Source organism: Anomaloglossus baeobatrachus, chromosome 1, assembly GCF_048569485.1.
Source record: "Anomaloglossus baeobatrachus isolate aAnoBae1 chromosome 1, aAnoBae1.hap1, whole genome shotgun sequence".
Classification (NCBI taxonomy): Eukaryota; Metazoa; Chordata; class Amphibia; order Anura; family Aromobatidae; genus Anomaloglossus; species Anomaloglossus baeobatrachus.
The window spans coordinates 934454883-934476705 of NC_134353.1; the positions used below are offsets into that span (position 1 = coordinate 934454883).

At 47.9% G+C, this 21823-nt stretch overlaps 2 protein-coding genes across 2 annotated transcripts in view; both read left to right on the top strand.

Annotated features, from left to right (window-relative positions):
• Positions 1-19995, top strand: part of LOC142257718 (neurabin-1-like) — a 61391-nt gene extending 41396 nt beyond the window's left edge. Inside the window, exons 2-5 of the mRNA XM_075329912.1 lie at positions 4882-5014; positions 5409-5529; positions 17789-17893; positions 19821-19995. Coding sequence (XP_075186027.1) covers positions 4882-5014; positions 5409-5529; positions 17789-17893; positions 19821-19995 — 534 coding nt within the window. The remainder of the gene's footprint in view (positions 1-4881; positions 5015-5408; positions 5530-17788; positions 17894-19820) is intronic.
• SUB1 (SUB1 regulator of transcription) overlaps positions 1-21823 on the top strand; it is a 502862-nt gene that overhangs the window by 273778 nt on the left and 207261 nt on the right. The window lies entirely within an intron of this gene.

Genomic DNA, 21823 nt, shown 5'->3' on the forward strand with positions numbered 1-21823 from the left:
GGCGTCCGCCAATTCTGTGGTTTTGCGCAGAGCCTTGTGGTTAAAGGACTGGAAAGCAGATGCTGGTTCCAAAAAATGCTTAACCAGCTTGCCATTATCTAGAGACAGACTGTTTGGTGAGCCATTGGCTGAAATCATAAAACAGTCCAAGGGTAAGGACTCTTCCTTACCACAGCCCAGAGCAAGTAAACCTCAACAGAAAAAGTGGCAGTCGAGGTTTCGGTCCTTTCGAGGCTCGGGCAAGGCCCAATTCTCCTCGTCCAAAAGGACTCAGAAAGAACAAGGGAGCTCAGATTCCTGGCGGGCTCACTCACGCCCCAGGAAAACAAATGGAGGAACCGCTTCCAAAGCGGCTACCTCATGACTTTCGGCCTCCTCCCTCCGCATCCTCAGTCGGTGGCAGGCTCTCCCGCTTTTGCGACATTTGGCTGTCACAGGTCAAAGACCGGTGGGTAACAGACATTCTGTCTCGCGGGTACAGAATCGAGTTCAGTTCTCGGCCTCCACTTCGGTTCTTCAGAACCTCCCCACACCCCAACCGAGCAGATGCCCTGCTGCAGGCGGTGGACTCTCTAAGAGAAGAAGGAGTCGTGATCCCTGTCCCCCCTCACGAACGGGGGCGAGGATTTTACTCCAATCTCTTTGTGGTTCCAAAAAAGGACGGCTCCTTCCGTCCTGTTCTGGACCTAAAACTGCTCAACAAGCATGTGAACGCCAGGCGGTTCCGGATGGAATCCCTCCGCTCAGTCATTGCCTCAATGTCTCAAGGAGATTTCCTAGCATCAATAGACATCAAAGATGCTTATCTCCACGTGCCGATTGCTACAGAGCACCAATGCTTTCTACGCTTCGTGATAGGAGACGACCATCTTCAGTTCGTAGCTCTGCCATTTGGTCTGGCGACAGCCCCTCGGGTGTTCACCAAGATCATGGCGGCAGTGGTAGCAGTCTTGCACTCTCAGGGACACTCTGTGATCCCTTACTTGGATGATCTACTGGTCAAGGCACCCTCTCAAGAGGCATGCCAACTCAGCCTGAATGTTGCACTGGAGACTCTCCAGGCGTTCGGGTGGATCATCAACTTCCCAAAGTCAAATCTGTCACCGACCCAATCACTAACGTATCTTGGCATGGAGTTTCATACTCTCTCAGCGATAGTGAAGCTTCCGCTGGACAAGCAGCGGTCTCTACAGACTGGGGTGCAGGCTCTCCTTCAAAGTCAGCCGCACTCCTTAAGACGCCTCATGCACTTCCTCGGGAAGATGGTGGCGGCAATAGAGGCGGTTCCGTTTGCGCAGTTTCATCTGCGTCCACTTCAATGGGACATTCTCCGCCAATGGGACGGGAAGTCAACATCCCTGGACAGGAAAGTCTCCCTTTCCCAGACGGCCAAAGACTCTCTGCAGTGGTGGCTTCTTCCCACCTCATTATCACAGGGAAGATCCTTCCTACCACCGTCTTGGGCGGTGGTCACGACAGATGCGAGTCTCTCAGGGTGGGGAGCAGTCTTTCTCCACCACAGGGCTCAGGGTACGTGGTCTCAGCAGGAGTCCACCCTTCAGATCAATGTTCTGGAAATCAGAGCAGTGTATCTTGCCCTACTAGCCTTCCAGCAGTGGCTGGATGGAATCCGAATTCAGTCGGACAACTCCACAGCGGTGGCATACATCAACCACCAAGGGGGGACACGCAGTCGGCAAGCCTTCCAGGAAGTCCGGCGGATTCTGATGTGGGTGGAAGCCACAGTCTCCACCATATCCGCGGTTCACATCCCCGGCGTAGAAAACTGGGAAGCAGACTTCCTCAGTCGCCAGGGCATGGACGCAGGGGAATGGTCCCTTCACCCAGACGTGTTTCAGGAAATCTGTCGCCGCTGGGGGGTGCCGGACGTCGACCTAATGGCGTCACGGCACAACAACAAGGTCCCAACCTTCATGGCACGGTCTCGCGATCAAAGAGCGCTGGCGGCAGACGCCCTAGTGCAAGATTGGTCGCAGTTCCGGCTCCCTTATGTGTTTCCACCTCTGGCACTCTTGCCCAGAGTGCTACGCAAGATCAGATCCGATTGCAGCCGCGTCATACTTGTCGCCCCAGACTGGCCGAGGAGGGCGTGGTATCCGGACCTGTGGCAGCTCACGGTCAGCCAACCGTGGGCACTCCCACACCGACCAGACTTACTGTCCCAAGGGCCGTTTTTCCATCGGAATTCTGCGGCCCTGAACCTGACTGTGTGGCCATTGAGTCCTGGATCCTAACGTCTTCAGGATTGTCCCAAGGTGTCGTTGCCACCATGAGACAGGCTAGGAAGCCCACGTCCGCTAAGATCTACCACAGAACGTGGAGGATATTTTTATCCTGGTGCTCTGCTCAGGGAGTGTCTCCCTGGCCATTTGCATTGCCTACCTTTCTTTCTTTCCTGCAATCTGGGTTAGAAAAAGGTTTGTCGCTCGGCTCCCTTAAAGGTCAGGTCTCGGCGCTATCCGTCTTTTTTCAGAGGCGTTTGGCACGCCTTCCTAAGGTGCGCACGTTCCTACAGGGGGTTTGCCATATCGTACCCCCGTACAAGCGGCCGTTAGATCCATGGGATCTGAACAGGGTACTAGTTGCCCTCCAGAAGCCGCCCTTCGAGCCTCTGAAGGAGGTTTCACTTTCTAGACTATCACAGAAAGTGGCTTTTCTGGTAGCGATCACATCTCTTCGGAGAGTGTCTGAGCTGGCAGCACTATCATCCAAGGCTCCCTTCCTGGTCTTCCACCAGGACAAGGTTGTGCTGCGTCCTATTCAGGAGTTTCTCCCGAAGGTGGTATCCTCTTTTCATCTTAATCAGGATATCTCTTTGCCTTCGTTTTGTCCTCATGCAGTTCATCGGTATGAGAAGGATTTACATTTGTTAGATCTGGTGAGAGCACTCAGAATCTACATTTCCCGCACGGCGCCCTTGCGCCGTTCGGATGCACTCTTTGTCCTTGTCGCTGGTAAGCGCAAAGGGTCGCAGGCTTCTAAAGCCACCCTGGCTCGATGGATCAAAGAACCAATTCTTGAAGCCTACCGTTCTGCTGGGCTTCCGGTTCCATCAGGGCTGAAGGCCCATTCTACCAGAGCCGTGGGTGCATCCTGGGCATTACGACACCAGGCTACGGCTCAACAGGTGTGCCAGGCAGCTACCTGGTCGAGTCTGCACACTTTCACCAAACATTATCAGGTGCATACCTATGCTTCGGCGGACGCCAGCCTAGGTAGAAGAGTCCTGCAGGCGGCAGTTGCCTCCCCGTAGGGGAGGGCTGTCTTGCAGCTCTAACATGAGGTATTTCTTTACCCACCCAGGGACAGCTTTTGGACGTCCCAATCGTCTGGGTCTCCCAATAGAGCGACGAAGAAGAAGGGAATTTTTGTTACTTACCGTAAATTCCTTTTCTTCTAGCTCTTATTGGGAGACCCAGCACCCGCCCTGTTGTCCTTCGGGATTGTTGGTTTGTTTGCGGGTACACATGTTGTTCATGTTGAACGGTTTGCAGTTCTCCGATGTTACTCGGAGAGAATTTGTTTAAACCAGTTATTGGCTTTCCTCCTTCTTGCTTTTGCACTAAAACTGGTGAGCCAGTGATCCCACTGGGGGTGTATAGCCAGAAGGGGAGGGGCCTTACACTTTTTAGTGTAATTGCTTTGTGTGGCCTCCGGAGGCAGTGCTATACACCCGATCGTCTGGGTCTCCCAATAAGAGCTAGAAGAAAAGGAATTTACGGTAAGTAACAAAATTCCCTTCTTTCCTATTTCTTATCTCAGGTAAAGTTGTAAATATCCGACTGTTCCAAATGAAAATATTCCGAGTGCGTCACTTATTGCGCAGGAGACGCCTTTGTGCCATAATCTTGTGCAATCTTTTAACGATAAATTGTGATTCATAGCATAAATGACAAAGTAAATTTATTTGTTTTTTAGTATAGAAAATAATTGTTCTTTTAATATAATAATAATAATAATAATAATAATAATAATATTCATTTTATATAGCGCTGTTAATTCCACAGCGCTTTACATACATTGGCAACACTGTCCTCATTGGGGCTCACAATCTAGGTTCCCTATGAGTATGTTTTTGGAATGTGGGAGGAAACTGGAGAACCGTGAGGAAACCCACACAAACACGGGGAGAACATACAAACTCCTTGCAGATGGTGTCCTTTGTGGGAGTTCAACCCAGGACCCCAGCGCTACAAGACTGCAGTGCTAACCACTGAGCCACCGTAACTATTCCTGTAGTAATAAATACTAGTGTAGGATTAGAGTAGAGGCACCATAGCCCCCTCTGGACGCCGGTTTATTAATCGGAAAGGCAGATCCATCTTGGCTTGATCAGCTTAGGCTCGGGTTCTTATTTATTTATTTTTTTTTTCTCCAGTGATTTAGTGTGTTACAGCCATACAGGTGTCTAGCTCTATATAGGGTTGGTATAATTGTCCTGTGTGTGTTTTTGTTCTTGGAGACCCCACCACTTCCAAGAAAGGGCTCTGGAGTCCCCCTTTTGTTTGGAGTGATGGTGGAGCATGCATGCCGCTTCTCTTTTCATCGTCAATGCGAAGATAGAGATGGCCATGTATGTGTGTCAGTACCATAGTCGATGAATAGTTCAGTGCTTGCTCCATTCAGAAGGGGATGCGAGAGCCACCACCTCCAGATCATTTGGGGCTCTTAATGGTCGGATCAGCAACTTTGCATTGAGCTTGTACATTGAATCTTCTTGTACTTCTATATAACATATTTATAAGGGAATTCAAGAAAGAGTATGGAAGTATTGTAAAATATCAGCTGCTATACCACCCCAAGGATGACTGCTACTCTACTGATTATGTTTAATCATATATTTTTTTTTCCCCCGTCAAGGTATTTCCTACATTTTCCAATGAAGACTATGACCGCCGTAATGAAGAAGTGGACCCGGTTGCTGCTTCTGCTGAGTACGAGTTGGAAAAAAGGGTGGAAAAAATGGACGTTTTCCCTGTTGAAATTGAAAAAGGTATTCCTTTTGTGTGTATATGTATGTGTGTAGTACATTAATAAAAGCTGCATCTCCTATGTATTGTGGCTGTTGAGGGACTATAACTCCTTTTGACATGATGGATTATTACACCCTTTCCATAGACTACAATAGGTGGTTGATTTCTTCTCCATTGATTCCCTGTTTCCAGGATAATTTAAGCCATGTTCACGTTTGTGTTGCAAAATGGTGTCTCCAATGGGTAGATCGTTGCATGCAAAACTATTTTTTCTTTTTTTCTGGTTTGTTTTTTTTTTCCTGTCTAATTGTGACCATCTGGCAGACCCCCAATGATTAAACAAGTTAACTGCGTCCACCGGGCGCCGCTGGTCATTAGTACCTTCATGATGGTAATTCTGTTTTTCTTGCCCAGGTGACAGTGGTCTTGGAATCAGCATTATTGGCATGGGGGTTGGTGCAGATCAGGGCTTGGAGAAGCTGGGAATATTTGTGAAAACGATTACAGAAGGGGGAGCTGCTCAACGGGATGGACGGTAAGTAATCTTACGTTTTTCCTCGGAGAACCTCCTTTATCAACCATCTAATGGATAGGTGATAACTAGTGATGAGCGGGCACTACCATGCTCAGGTGCTTGGTACTCGTAACTACTGATGAGTGAGTACTACCATGCTCGGGTGCTCGGTATTTGTAACTAATGCCGTGCTTGGGTACTCGTAACGAGCTGTTGGATGCTCAGATGGATGCGATTCGAGCACCCAAGTATAATGGAGTTCACTGGTGCACTCAGAGCATTTTTCTGGAAGATTTCCCTGAAAAGTGCTTGAGCCTCCCATTGACTTTCATTAAACTCGGGTTCTCGTAATGAGCAGTTGGATGCTCTGTTGGGCTCGACTCAAGTATAATGGAAATTAAATGGGGGACGGGAGCATTTTTCATGAAGAGCTCCCCGGTGACTTCCTTTACACTTGGGTACTAAAGTTGCGCCCATCCGATCATTACATATACTGAGCAGCGGAACATGGTAGTGCACATTCATCACTAGTAAAAACTTATTGATTGTTGGGTTTCCATTAGAATAGCGCACATTCTTGACCGCGCTCCATTCATTTCCTATGGGGCTGTCAAGTTCTGCAGTCCTTATTTTTTTTTTTTTTCTTGAATCAATTCGGCATTGGACCTACCTCTACATTATAACTGCCATAAAAGGTTCCATCGAGGACAAAGGTTCCCCGTGCAGGTCACAGTGGTAGGGCACCCACCAATCAGCAAGTTGTTGCCTATCCAGTAGATAAGTGATAACTTTGTTTTCACCTGAAAATCTCATTTAACGTTCATCTTTTTTAATTTTTTGGGCAAATTTGGATTTAGATCCTCAATAATGAGAACGCATCTTTACAAGTGCTACAGTTGATGGGTTGATATAAAAATCTGTACTGATTGCTTCTAAATTTCTTAATCTAAAGGGGAAAACCCCTTAGAAAAACCCTTTTAGTTAAAGGGGTTGTCCACTACTATGACAACCCCTTCTCATTCCCCTTGTTCGCCCCTGTAAAAATCAATAAGTCTATACTCCCCTCTAGTGCAGCCACGGCTGCTGCGATGTCTAAAGCCATGTTCACGAGGCCCAATTCACATTGGTTGCGGGGCCCGTGTTTCAGAACAATCAGTGCCTGGACATTTGAGCAAGATGTGAGTGCAGAGCTGACTTCCTGCTCAAACATCCGAAGGCGGGGAGAAGGAAGGCGGGGAGAAGGAAGGCGGGGAGAAGGAAGGCGGGGAGAAGGAAGGCGGGGAGAAGGAAGGCGGGGAGAAGGAAGGCGGGGAGAAGGAAGGCGGGGAGAAGGAAGGCGGGGAGAAGGAAGGCGGGGAGAAGGAAGGCGGGGAGAAGGAAGCCGGTGCTGATTGGTCTCGAAGGCTCGCATGTCATAAGGTTCCAAGAGCCTTGGGAACGCAACTTCATACAAAGCTGGAGCAGCGGCCGCCCCGGAGGGGAGTATAGGCTTTATTTTTACAGGGTGAACTAGGGGAACGAGAAGGGGTTGTCATAGTAGTGGACAACCCCTTTAACTAAAAGGGGTTTTCTTAGAAATGTGTCGTCATATCAGGGGCAGGTTGGATGGAACATTGCTTTGGTCTTACATTTCAAATCTATGGGGTTACCACAACTTTGCCTGGTTGGACAATGGACCTTTTGTTTTCACAGATCTCTGGAGTTTCTTCTACAGTACTTTGTCATCCTCCAGTAATATTATTACTTGTACCTCCATCGTTCCATGTGTTCATTATTCCTGGAGACTAACCGTTTTCCAGGACTTGCGCTGTAGCCTTCTCGGCAGATTGATGCTTTGTTGCCTATCTGAGTACACGCTGTATTTGCGGTTTCAGGTTATCGTGTCCTCTGGGCACGGTGTGGCAGCTCCTAATACCATTATATTGAGGAATGTAGCCGTTGGGTCAGGAATAGACTCCCGTAGCTTGCTGTTATTATTAATAATAAAGTAATATTCAGAGACTGCAGACGAGCAGCATTGTGTGAAGTTTTGCCAAAGCCTTTTGAGTAACTTTGCATTACAGATTTATTAGTAGAATAAAACACGAGAGAGATAAAGGATCTCACGCTCTGAAAATGTGACCTGTAATTGTTACTCATAATCCCACCGTTTTATTGTCATTGCTCATTTAGTATTATTCAGCATTATCCGGCAGTGCTCAGAGCCTAATTCACCTAAATGGGGCTTAGCTGTCGCACCGGCTAAGAGTCACCGCCATGCCTGGAAAACATTGACCGGGCCACAACATCTCCAGGAATGGTCTGGATTCCTGGCCGTCAATATGAACCTTCTTAACTGAGAGTCTGCCGCACAAAATGACTGACCAAACACAAGCACAAGGTGCACCCATGGTGCGGCCGGGGAGTTCAGAGCACCTTGTCCCGTACTGGTTTTCCACCGGTATCGACCCTCTTAGTGTAAAACCGGAGCTGTCCATCAATGAAGACGAGGGTGGAGATGGATAGAAAGCAAGCAGGTGGGAAGGAGCTATGATGCACCAAGCGCCTCAGCTTGGTTTGAACAGTCATTTTGTGCCGACAGACTCCCTATAATTTCCTTCCATTCTAGAGGCCTTTTTTTCTCCACATAGACCCCATTTCCTTAGTCATTTTGTAATTTTTTAAAGGCATAAAACTGTTCCATAAAAACAAAAAAAATCTAATATTTGCTGCTAGTCTTGTTTCTTGCCAAATTTTGATAAGTGGCTAAAAAAATGGGCATGTTTCCAATGAGAAGAAAGTTTATAAAATGGGACATATTTTGGCCCAAGTCTTGACCTGATCATATCTCTCTGGTAGACAAAAATTTTGCACATTCCAGTCCAACTGGAGGATCTTCTGACATACTGGTGTTATGTGAGCTACAGGAGGCTGCGGAGTGCTGCACAAGGGGGCGTCCAACAGTACTGGGCATGTACCCCCAAAACAATCTGTCCTGGGCCCCACTGGTTATCCTGTGGTTGGCTGATGAATATCCAATATGAGATACCCCTTTAAGCGCCTTACCTCTGTGTTTGTTTTTATGTCTCTTGTGCCGAGTGTATCCAGTACTACAAGTTTGGGAGATGACTGCGCGGCACCAGCAGTATTGTAAACATTTTCATATAGACACATGAATATAAATATAATAATTATTATTTTCAATAGTAATGGCTGTGCAGTCATATCCGTACTTATATAAGCTTTGTGTCTATATGATAACATTGCACGTCTCTGGTGACCGGGCAGAGGTCTAAGGCTATGTGCGCACGTTGCGTAAAAACATGCAGTTACGCTGCGCTTTGTAGCGCAGCGTAACTGCATGCGTCCTGCGGCCCCTGCACAGTCTATGGAGATTGTGCAGGGGCCGTGCGCACGTGGCGAAGCGCTGCGCAAAAAGAAGTGACATGTCACTTCTTTCCTGCGCTTTGCCGGCAGCTCCTGCTCTGTCTATGGCAGGAGCTGCAGGCAGAGCGCATGGAATCGGCGCTCACTACGGACATTTCTGCAGCGATCTAAAGCGCACATGTGCTCTTCAGATCGCTGCAGAAATTTCTGCAGGGCTTGTACGCAACGTGCGCACATAGCCTAACAATCTGCTGTCTGAGCGGATCTCACCATAGAGAAGACACTGATGATTTTCAGCCCAGAAACTCCACAACCCTGTACAGATGAGACTTACCAAATCTGATCCACACACTGGGAAAACAAGCCAGGCGGAGATTTGTGTTAAATGGTCATTGATGTTGCAGATTTTCCCTACTTTGTTTTAATCGAGATGTCTAAATTTCCAACAAACTTTATTTTCTGAGGATTGCCATAGACCTGAAAATGTAAAACTCCTTTAAAGGGGGGAGTCCAGTAACTTAAATCTTCATGGTGGTCTTAAAAAAATAAATAAAATTGGACCCCTGCTCCTCCTCTTTACTGCTGTCAGTGCCACCAGTCTCTCTTCACTTCTCTCTCGCTCTCCTCTCTGTTCTTTCTCTTTCTATTTATTTCTCTGTCTCTCTCTCTTTCTCTCTCTCTCTCTCTTTGTCTCTCTCTCTCTGTCTGTCTCTCTCTCTCTCTCTGTCTTTCTCTCTCTCTCTCTCTCTCTGTCTTTCTCTCTGTCTTTCTCTCTCTCTGTCTTTCTCTCTCTCTCTCTCTCTCTCTCTCTCTCTCTCTCTGCCTTTCTTTGTCTGTCTTTCTCTCTCGGTCTTTCCTTGTCTCTGTCTGGCTCTGTCGCTCTGTCTGGCTCTGTCGCTCTGTCTGGCTCTGTCGCTCTGTCTGGCTCTGTCGCTCTGTCTGGCTCTGTCGCTCTGTCTGGCTCTGTCGCTCTGTCTGGCTCTGTCGCTCTGTCTGGCTCTGTCGCTCTGTCTGGCTCTGTCGCTCTGTCTGGCTCTGTCGCGCTCTGTCTGTCGCGCTCTGTCTGTCGCGCTCTGTCTGTCGCGCTCTGTCTGTCGCGCTCTGTCTGTCGCGCTCTGTCTGTCGCGCTCTGTCTGTCGCGCTCTGTCTGTCGCGCTCTGTCTGTCGCGCTCTGTCTGTCGCGCTCTGTCTGTCGCGCTCTGTCTGTCGCGCTCTGTCTGTCGCGCTCTGTCTGTCGCGCTCTGTCTGTCGCGCTCTGTCTGTCGCGCTCTGTCTGTCGCGCTCTGTCTGTCGCGCTCTGTCTGTCGCGCTCTGTCTGTCGCGCTCTGTCTGTCGCGCTCTGTCTGTCGCGCTCTGTCTGTCGCGCTCTGTCTGTCGCGCTCTGTCTGTCGCGCTCTGTCTGTCGCGCTCTGTCTGTCGCGCTCTGTCTGTCGCGCTCTGTCTGTCGCGCTCTGTCTGTCGCGCTCTGTCTGTCGCGCTCTGTCTGTCGCGCTCTGTCTGTCGCGCTCTGTCTGTCGCGCTCTGTCTGTCGCGCTCTGTCTGTCGCGCTCTGTCTGTCGCGCTCTGTCTGTCGCGCTCTGTCTGTCGCGCTCTGTCTGTCGCGCTCTGTCTGTCGCGCTCTGTCTGTCGCGCTCTGTCTGTCGCGCTCTGTCTGTCGCGCTCTGTCTGTCGCGCTCTGTCTGTCGCGCTCTGTCTGTCGCGCTCTGTCTGTCGCGCTCTGTCTGTCGCGCTCTGTCTGTCGCGCTCTGTCTGTCGCGCTCTGTCTGTCGCGCTCTGTCTGTCGCGCTCTGTCTGTCGCGCTCTGTCTGTCGCGCTCTGTCTGTCGCGCTCTGTCTGTCGCGCTCTGTCTGTCGCGCTCTGTCTGTCGCGCTCTGTCTGTCGCGCTCTGTCTGTCGCGCTCTGTCTGTCGCGCTCTGTCTGTCGCGCTCTGTCTGTCGCGCTCTGTCTGTCGCGCTCTGTCTGTCGCGCTCTGTCTGTCGCGCTCTGTCTGTCGCGCTCTGTCTGTCGCGCTCTGTCTGTCGCGCTCTGTCTGTCGCGCTCTGTCTGTCGCGCTCTGTCTGTCGCGCTCTGTCTGTCGCGCTCTGTCTGTCGCGCTCTGTCTGTCGCGCTCTGTCTGTCGCGCTCTGTCTGTCGCGCTCTGTCTGTCGCGCTCTGTCTGTCGCGCTCTGTCTGTCGCGCTCTGTCTGTCGCGCTCTTTCCTGGGCCACTGATTGGTTGCAGCCCCAATGTTTTGCTTAACTGGAACAGTGAGCTATTAGACTGTTTTTGTTTCTTCTGGCTAAAAAGGAAGTAGACCACTGCAGCCAATCAATGACTGTTGTTGCAGCAATCATCTGACCCTCAATACCAGAAGACAAATCCAGGAGACCGGCAAGGGATGCTAGCTGCAGTAAATAAGAGCAGAGTGGTCCAATAGGGGTGTACTTTTTGCCTTTTGTTTATTTTTTAAACCGCCTATTGGCTTGTTATTAAAACGGGTCATGAAGCCTGCAGTAATCACTTGGGAATGAGGCATCATCATAGGCCGAGGACCAGGCAGGGGAGTCAGGAAAGAACCAAGAGGAGTATGATAAGTTGTATTAGTTATTAGTAGTGATGAGCGAGCATGCTTGTAACTACTCGGTACTCGCACGAGTATCACTGTACTCGGGCTGCTCGGCGGGTACCGAGTAATTTTGCAATACTCGTGCTTTACTCGTGGTCTTCATCCCTGCATGTTGGCGCTCTTTTGAGAGCCAGCCCTCATGCAGGGATTGGCTGGCAGACCACTGCAATGCCACAGCCCTGTTAGTTGTGGAATTGCAGTGATTGGCCGGCCTGCACAGCGTGACCGAGCCTTTATACCGGCCGGCGCGCTGTGCTCTGTACACAGCCATCTCATATTCCCTGCTTTCCACGCCCACGGGCGCCTATGATTGGTTGCAGTGAGACACGCCCCCACGCTGAGTGACAGGTGTCACACTGCACCCAATCACAGCAGCCGGTGGGCGTGTCTATACTGTGCAGTAAAATAAATAAATAAATAATTAAAAAAACGGCGTGCGGTTCCCCCCAATTTTAATACCAGCCAGATAAAGCCATACAGCTGAAGGCTGGTATTCTCAGGATGGGGAGCCCCACGTTATGGGGAGCCCCCCACCCTAACAATATCAGTCAGCAGCTGGCCAGAATTGCCGCATACATTATATGCGACAGTTCTGGGGCTGTACCCGGCTCTTCCCGATTAGCCCTGGTGCGTTGGCAAATCGGGGTAATAAGGAGTTATTGGCAGCCCATAGCTGCCAATAAGTCCTAGATTAATCATGTCAGGCGTCTATGAGACACCCTCCATGATTAATCTGTAAGTTACAGTAAATAAACACACACACACACCAGAAAAAATCCTTTATTAGAAATAAAAACACACACATATACCCTGGTTCACCACTTTAATCAGCCCGAAAAAGCCCTCCTTGTCCGGCGTAATCCAGGATGATCCAGCGTCGCATCCAGCGCTGCTGCATAGAGGTGACCGGAGCTGCAGCAGACACCGCCGCTCCGGTCACCTCCACACAGCAAATGAACACAGCCGCGCGATCAGCTGCTGTCACTGAGGTTACCCGCTGTCACCGCTGCATCCACCGGTGGCCGCGGGTAACCTCAGTGACAGCAGCTGATCGCGCGGCTGTGTTCATTTGCTGTGTGGAGGTGACCGGAGCGGCTGTGTGTGCTGCGGCTCCGGTCACCTCCATGCAGCAGCGCTGGATGCGACGCTGGATCATCCTGGATTACGCTGGACATGGAGGGCTTTTTCGGGCTGATTAAAGTGGTGAACCAGGGTATATGTGTGTGTTTTTATTTCTAATAAAGGATTTTTTCTGGTGTGTGTGTGTGTTTATTTACTGTAACTTACAGATTAATCATGGAGGGTGTCTCATAGACGCCTGACATGATTAATCTAGGACTTATTGGCAGCTATGGGCTGCCAATAACTCCTTATTACCCCGATTTGCCAACGCACCAGGGCAAATCGGGAAGAGCCGGGTACAGTCCCAGAACTGTCGCATATAATGTATGCGGCAATTCTGGGCGGCTGTTGGCTGATATTGTTAGGGTGGGGGGCTCCCCATAACGTGGAGCTCCCCATCCTGAGAATACCAGCCTTCAGCCGTATGGCTTTATCTGGCTGGTTTTAAAAATGGGGGGAACCGCACGCCGTTTTTTTTAATTATTTATTAATTTTAATTATTAATTTTAATTATTTATTAAATAATTAAAAAAAACGGCGTGCGGTTCCCCCCATTTTTAAAACCAGCCAGATAAAGCCATACGGCTGAAGGCTGGTATTCTCAGGATGGGGAGCTCCACGTTATGGGGAGCCCCCCACCCTAACAATATCAGCCAACAGCTGCCCAGAATTGCCGCATACATTATATGCGACAGTTCTGGGACTGTACCCGGCTCTTCCCGATTTACCCTGGTGCGTTGGCAAATCGGGGTAATAAGGAGTTAATGGCAGCCCATAGCTGCCACTAAATCCTAGATTAATCATGTCAGGCGTCTCCCCGAGATTCCTTCCATGATTAATCTGTAAATTACAGTTAAAAAACACACACACCCGAAAAATCCTTTATTAGAAATAAAAAACACTAACAAAGTCCCTCATTACCAATTTATTAACCCCGACAAACCCTCCATGTCCGGCGTACTCCACGGACTCCGGCGTCGCGTCCAGCTCTGCTGCATGGAAGTGACAGGAGCTGCAGAAGACACCGCCGCTCCGGTCACCTCCACGCAGCTAATGAAGACAGCCGTGCGATCAGCTGAGCTGTCACTGAGGTTACCCGCTGTCACTGGATCCAGTGACGGCGGGTAACCTCAGTGACAGCTCAGCTGATCGCGCTACTCACCTCATTTGCTGCGTGGAAGTGACCGGAGCGGCGGTGTCTTCTGCAGCTCCGGTCACCTCTATGCAGCAGCGCAGGATGCGACGCTGGAACATCCTGGATGACGCCGGACATGGAGGGCTTTTTGGGGCTGATTAAAGTGGTGAACCAGGGAATGTGTGTGTGTTTTTTATTTCTAATAAAGGATTTTTTCGGGTGTGTGTGTTTATTTACTGTAACTTACAGATTAATCATGGAGGGTGTCTCATAGACGCCTGACATGATTAATCTAGGATTTAGTGGCAGCTATGGGCTGCCAATAACTCCTTATTACCCCGATTTGCCAAAGCACCAGGGCAAATCGGGAAGAGCCGGGTACAGCCCCAGAACTGTCGCATATAATGTATGCGGCAATTCTGGGCGGCTGCTGACTGATATTGTTAGGCTGGGGGGCTCCCCATAACGTGGAGCTCCCCATCCTGAGAATACCAGCCTTCAGCCGTATGGCTTTATCTGGCTGGCATTAAAATGGGGGGGACCGCACGCCGTTTTTTTTTAATTATTTATTAATTTATTTTACTGCACAGTATAGACACGCCCACCGGCTGCTGTGATTGGGTGCAGTGTGACACCTGTCACTCAGCGTGGGGGCGTGTCTCACTGCAACCAATCATAGGCACCGGTGGGCGGGGAAAGCAGGGAATAGGAGATTGTTTAATGAGCGGCCGGCTTTTTCAAAATAGTAAAAGCCGCCGGTCACCTCCACGCAGCTAATGAAGGGAATAGCGCGATCAGCTGCTGTCAGTCAGGTAACTCCCGGCCACCGCTGGATCCAGCGGTGCCGCGATTAACCTCAGTGACAGCAGCTGATCGCTCTACTCACCTCAGTTGGTGCATGGAGCTGACCGGAGCGGCGGTGAGTAGCGCGATCAGCTGAGCTGTCACTGAGGTTACCCGCGGCCACCGCTGCATCCACCGCTGGATCCAGGTAACCTCAGTGACAGCTCAGCTGATCGCTATACTCATCTCATTAGCTGCGTGGAGGTGACCGGAGCGGCGGTGTCTTCTGCAGCTCCTGTCACTTCCATGCAGCAGAGCTGGACGCGACGCTGGAGGACTGTGGATTACGCCGGACATGGAGGGTTTGTCGGGGTTAATAAATTGGTAATGAGGGACTTTGTTAGTGTTTTTTATTTCTAATAAAGGATTTTTCGGGTGTGTGTGTTTTTTAACTGTAATTTACAGATTAATCATGGAAGGAATCTCGGGGAGACGCCTGACATGATTAATCTAGGATTTAGTGGCAGCTATGGGCTGCCATTAACTCCTTATTACCCCGATTTGCCAACGCACCAGGGTAAATCGGGAAGAGCCGGGTACAGCCCCAGAACTGTCGCATCTAATGTATGCGGCAATTCTGGGCGGCTGCTGACTGATATTGTTAGGGTGGGGGGCTCCCCATAACGTGGAGCTCCCCATCCTGAGAATACCAGCCTTCAGCCGTATGGCTTTATCTGGCTGGTATTAAAATTGGGGGGACCGCATGCCGTTTTTTTTAATTATTTAATTATTTATTTCACTGCACAGTATACACACACCGGCTGCTGTGATTGGTTGCAGTGAGACAGCTGTCACTCAGTGTGGGAGCGTGTCTCACTGCAACCAATCATAGGCGCCGAAAAGCAGGACAGCAGGGAATAGGAGATTGATTAATGAGCGGCCGGCTTTTTCAAAAGAGGAAAAGCCACCGGAGTTTGAACAGCTGTGCAGCGCCGCGGCAGTGATCGGGGAACGGTAAGTAAGAGAGAGGGGGGGGAACTGACCGACAGACTGTGAGAGGGGGACAGACAAGACAGAGAGAGACAGACAGACGGACTGAGGGAGATAGAATAAAAAAAAAAAAATGACCGACATCGCTAGTAAAAAGCACAAAACGTGCGTTTTGGACATCGGAGTGCCACACAAGGTTTTCATGTAAAATCTTTCATGTATTAATCTCAAAAAGTAACATACACCAGCTCTATCTCACTATTGAGTATGTGCCCTTAACATTTCCGCCATGAAAATTCATTTTGGTGTCATTTTGGAAGGTTTTCTGGTGAGTCCGTAAAAATGGCGTAAAACTCGGACAAAATTGTTCACATCTGTGACTTTTGAGTGATAAATGCTTCAAGGGGTCTTCCCCATGCTGATGCCATGTCATTTGAGCACTCTTCTGAGACTTTTGTGACATTTTTAGGGTTTCTCCATGCTGCCGGGGGGTCATTTCACAAAAATACTCGGGTCTCCCATAGGATAACATTGGGCTCGGTGCTCGGGCCGAGTACACGAGTATCTTGGGATGCTCGGCCCGAGCTTCGAGCACCCGAGCTTTTTAGTACTCGCTCATCACTAGTTATTAGTTTTATTTTGGCAGTGTAAAGCATAGAGAACATAAATATAGTAGCAGTCAGATCAGCAGTGTAAAGCATAGGGGACATGGATATAGTAGCAGTCAGATCAGCAGTGTAAAGCATAGGGGACATGGATATAGTAGCAGTCAGATCAGTAGTGTAAAGCATAGGAGACATGGATATAGTAGCAGTCTGATCAGCAGTATAAAGCATATGGGACATGGATATAGAGCAGTCAGATCAGCAGTGTAAAGCATAGGGGACATGGATGTAGTAGGAGTCAGATCAGCAGTGTAAAGCATAGCGGACACAGATATAGTAGTCCTTTAGTCCTGCTATTATCCAATAATTAGATCCTTGTGTATGTGGCGACTCCTGTAGACGCGTTTGTCAGTCGGCAGTGTATAGTCGCCTTGCTGTGATTTATAGTGTGATACGCCGTCCTCCCCTGGTGTGCAGTGTATATGGCCGCTCTGATGTGATGTGTACTGTGCCGTACATTGTGTACATTGATTTAGGCATGTAGCGTGTACAGGCAGACGGCACGGTCTGCGGAGGTTTTTCTCCCTGCAGGGTGTGAGTTTAATGTCGGGAATTAAGCATTAGTGAGACATAGCCGTAATTATCACCTGTCACTGGTATTTCGTAATGTGCTTTATCTGCCCCGAAGATAAAGCTGAGTGTTATATAGGAAGCCATTATCGGCATATTCCCACCAGAAATCCCCGTCTTTATGCCCAGCGTATGCATAGTGGGGGATTCCCTGCTCCGGACCACCCTGTGTGACCCAGAGCAAAGGCCCAGTAGGTGTTGGTGGCTCTGATGATGCGGCCCATTTATGGATTACACGGATGACTATTTGAGTTGGCCGCTATAAAGAACTGTCCGCACAGGAGTTGTGGCTTATTGTAGTTGGTCATGGTCTGCTCCGTACAATGGCGGTCACCAGGGTTTATTCGTGGTGCCCATTATATTAATGGGAAAAATCGCAGGACTATTGCTCTACCCCCATTGCAGCACCCAAAAGCGAAGTCACCCAGCTTTCCCGGAAGCCTGAATAACAAATCTGCCTGTGGCAGTTCTTCCATAAAGGCCACAGAGTGGGTGGTTGTACAGCTTTCCATGGATCGGTTATATATTGGCACACACCCACCCCTGATCAGTGAAGGTTCATTGTTACGGCTGTTATATGGATGATTCTATCTCCACAGCTCAAACACGAAACTCGTAGCAAAAGTGGTTTTCTGACTTAATAAAAAAGCTGCACCCAGGCAGCAATACAATAAAATATATGTATTCCCCCATATCAACACTATACACAAAACATATCCTCGTTTTTGTGTATAAAAAACCAGTCTAAAATATGTTCATTTTCATTTTTTTTTGTGGATCACTAAATGCAAAAATAATAATTTTTCTTTTTTTTTTTTTTTTTTGCTTGTCATGAACGGACACATTGACCTTTTGTGTAAAATTGATCCTTTCAGGACACCATAGCCATGTGTCTGTCAATATTGACTCTTATTACCCAATCACTATAAGTCTGTTAATGATTGACAATCACCACCATTCTGGACGGACGTCCTGGCTGTTTCTATTTCTGTTTTTCTTACCTTTTTTTTAATATTCAGATTGTTTGGTTTTTTTCCTCTTTAGAATTGAAGTCAATGACCAAATTGTGGAAGTCGATGGTACAAGTCTAGTTGGGGTCACTCAGCTCTTTGCTGCTACAGTGCTGAAAAACACCAAAGGTGCTGTCAGGTGGGTACGTCCTCAGGTTATGGGTGTGGAACTGCCGGTATATGGATTGGGTTAACAATTAATGTTTAGGCTTTATGTATTGTGACCACAATGTGTGTTGGAGTTTTGTTTTTGTTTTTTTGCTGCAGTTTTGGCAGGAACTATCCAAAATTGGAAGATAATAGAGTGAATGACTATAAAGTGGCTGTAGTGGTGCCTAGCTGGCATTGATCATCAGTGAGACTTGGGCTATGGTCACATATTGCATATTTGTCACAGCAAAACCTGCTCTCTTGGCAGTAAATGAGATGTGTGTATTTATTTTTTATTTTATTTTTATTGCAGCAGCTTTTTTTTTTTTTTTTTGTTATTGCTGCAAGTCTTATTTATTTACCGTATTTTTCACTTTATAAGACGCATCTGATTATAAGACGCACCCCCAAATTTGGTGAAGGAAAGAGAATTTTTTTTTTAATGTTAAATGGGGTCCATCCTATAATGCGAGTGTCCATCTAACAAATCATATAGGGTATATGTCCCTCATAGCCCCCCATCCTAAAATTATCCCCCTTAATCTGGATATGGCCCCCTTATTTTGAATATAGCCCCCTTGTGCTGGCACACGTTCCCCTGTGCTGCCTATGGCCCCCTATGGATTGCACACGTTCCCCTGTGCTGCCTATGGCCCCCTATGGATTGCACACATTCCCCTGTGCTGCCTATGGCCCCCTATGGATTGCACACGTTCCCCTGTGCTGCCTATGGCCCCCTATGGATTGCACACGTTCCCCTGTGCTGCCTATGGCCCCCTATGGATTGCACACGTTCCCCTGTGTTAGATATCGCCCCCAGGCTGCTGCCCATAGTAAAATAAAACACTCTTTCCTTACCTTCTCCAGCGCTGTCCCTCCTGTCTCCCTCCATGCTTCAGTTCCTCCACTTCCTGGTTCTTGCTGCCGGTCATGTGATCGGCACAGCAGAGTGATATCTCTGCATGCCTGATCACAGTGGAAGCAGGGACACCGGGGAGAAGCTTTTTTATTTAGGATGAGCAGCAGGATTGGGGCCATATCTAACACAGGGGGGGTATGTGCCATCACAGTGGGACGCAGGCTCATATAATATGCACCGCTCCCCCAGCCCGTTACTGCGGTGCGGTTTCAGTACCACGCTGATGGACCGCGGCTGTGCATATTATATGAGCGGGAGCAGGAGATCTAAGGCGCCCCACTCACACTTGCACTATTTTCACGCAATCGGAATCCGTCACTACTGTATTACAGTTCATTTATTTACAGTGGAAGAACGACACCATGTGGACACATGCGGGTAGTGCATGAGTCATGCTGTCGTTCTTCCACTGTAAATAAATGAACTGTAAACATTAGTGACTGAGTCCGTTTGCGTTGAAACAACGCAGATGTGAAACCAGCCTTACGCTGCCGCCCGCAGCGTTCACCTGCCCCCAGCAGCGGTCCAGAGCGGACCCTGCAAAATAAATAAATATAATGTGTATATATATATATTGGGCTTATATGACGCACCCCCTACTTTCCCCCAAAATTTGGGGGAACAAAAGTGCATCTTATAAAGCAAAAAATACAGTATTTATTTATTTTTTGCTACATTTTTGGTGCAGATATTTCCCCACTTATTGAGTGAAATCTGCATCAAAAAGGCTGAAAAAAATTGACTATCTGCAAATTTTAAATCTGCAAGTAAAAAAAAAATGAGCAGCGTGCGCTTGAGACTTCAGTGATCTCGTATCTCAGCATTAGTCTGCTCACCCATGGGACACTCGGACATGTCCAGGTTGCCAAAACGTAAAGCCACTCTTTCCCCGTTCCGACTCATGAAGGCCGTCTAAGAGGGTATAAGCACATGGTGGTTCTGGCAGGGCAGAGCACATTATATATGTCTTCATTGTCTTTATTTTTGTTAATTTTAGGTTCCTCATTGGGAGAGAGAAGCCAGGAACGCAGAGTGAGGTGGCTCGTCTCATCAGTGAGACTCTGGAGCAGGAGAGATGTCAGCAGCAGATGTATGACCATCAGTACTCGGAGGGCAGCACCGGGCAGGTAATAGAGGACAGTCCCCTCCCCGCTATCATATACAGTTTGTAAGCAAAAGTATTCTGCCCCCCACACATTACACCTATAGGTGCTTCTCTGACCTCACATTCTGAATCCATAGATATTTAATATTGGGTTGTTCCCTCTTTTATAGCTGTAGCAGATCCCACTCTATTGGGAAGGTTTTCTACAAGATTTTGGAAGTGTCTGTAGGAATTTTTGCTTCTTCATCCAGAAGAGCATTTGTAAGGCCAGACACCGACGGTGGAGGAGAGGACCGGGCTTACATTTTCTCTTCTATTTCATCCCAAAGGTGTTAGTTGGGGTTAAGGTCAGGCCTCTGTGGGACCGGTCAAGGTCTTCCACCCCAAATTCTCCCAACCATGTCTTTAAGGTCTATTTGTACTGGTCACATTTGATGGGGCACCAAAAAGAGCCTTCCGCGAACTGTTTCCATTAAGTTGGAGGCTACAATGGTAGCCAAAATGTCTTGTGTGCTCGAACATTAAAGAGGTTGTCCACTACTTTAAAATCGATGGCCTATCCTGAGAATAGGTCATCAATATCTGATCATCCGCCACCCCCGCCTATCAGCTGTTTTCTGTTCCACCACTCGCAGCAGACAACCTCAAATGCTCAGTTCCGGAGCTGTCCTGTCTTCTAATAGCAGCTGGGAACTGCACACCCGCCTCCTATTGATTTGAGTTGGAGGCGGATGTGCAGTACCTGTCCGCGACCACTATGAGAAGACTGGGAAACCCCAGAACTGGGCATTTCCAGACGCCTGTTGGTGGTGGTATCGAGAACAGCTGATCGGCAGAGGTGTTGAGTATCGGACCCTGGCTGATCACACTTTGATGACCTAACCCAAGGAAAATCCATCACTGTAAAAGTAGTGGACAACCTCTTTAAGATTTCTCTTCACTGGAGCTAAGAGGCCGATCATTGAAGAGCAACCCTATAGTATTATCCCTCCACCACCAAACTTTACAATGAACACAATGCTTTCAGGTAAGTAGCGTTCTCCTGATATTCACTAAACCCAAACTCGTCTATCAGATGCCAGACAGAGAAGTGTGATCCATCATTGCACAGAACATATTTCCACTGCTCCATAGTCCAGTGATGGCGGCTGCTTTACACCACTCCATCCATCGCTTGGCATTGTGCTTGGTGGTGTACGTCTTGGTTTATTGTACGTTTTGACTAAAAGGATCAATCAAAGAATATCCCGGATACTGTTATGAGTTTTCACCCTACCTCTGTCATAGTGATTTGCAAATGGCTCCTCACCATGTGAAGCATGTGAAGGAATGAATATATATATATATATATATATATATATATATATATATATATATATATATATATATATATATATATATATATATATATATATATATATATATATATATATATATATATATATATATATATATATATATATATATATTAATATTATATTTTATTTATATATATATATATATATTAATATTATATTTTATATATATATATATATTAATATTATATTTTATATATATATATATATTAATATTATATTTTATATATATATATATATATATATATATATATATATATTATTATATTTCTTCGGCGCTCCATTGGGAGACCCAGACGATTGGGTGTATAGTACTGCCTCCGGAGGCCACACAAAGCATTACACTAAAAAGTGTAAGGCCCCTCCCCTTCTGGCTATACACCCCCAGTGGGATCACTGGCTCACCAGTTTTCTGCTTTGTGCGAAGGAGGTCAGACATCCACGCATAGCTCCACTGTTTTTAGTCAGCAGCAGCTGCTGACTTTGTCGGATGGAAGAAAAGTGGGCCCATATGGGGCCCCCAGCATGCTCCCTTCTCAC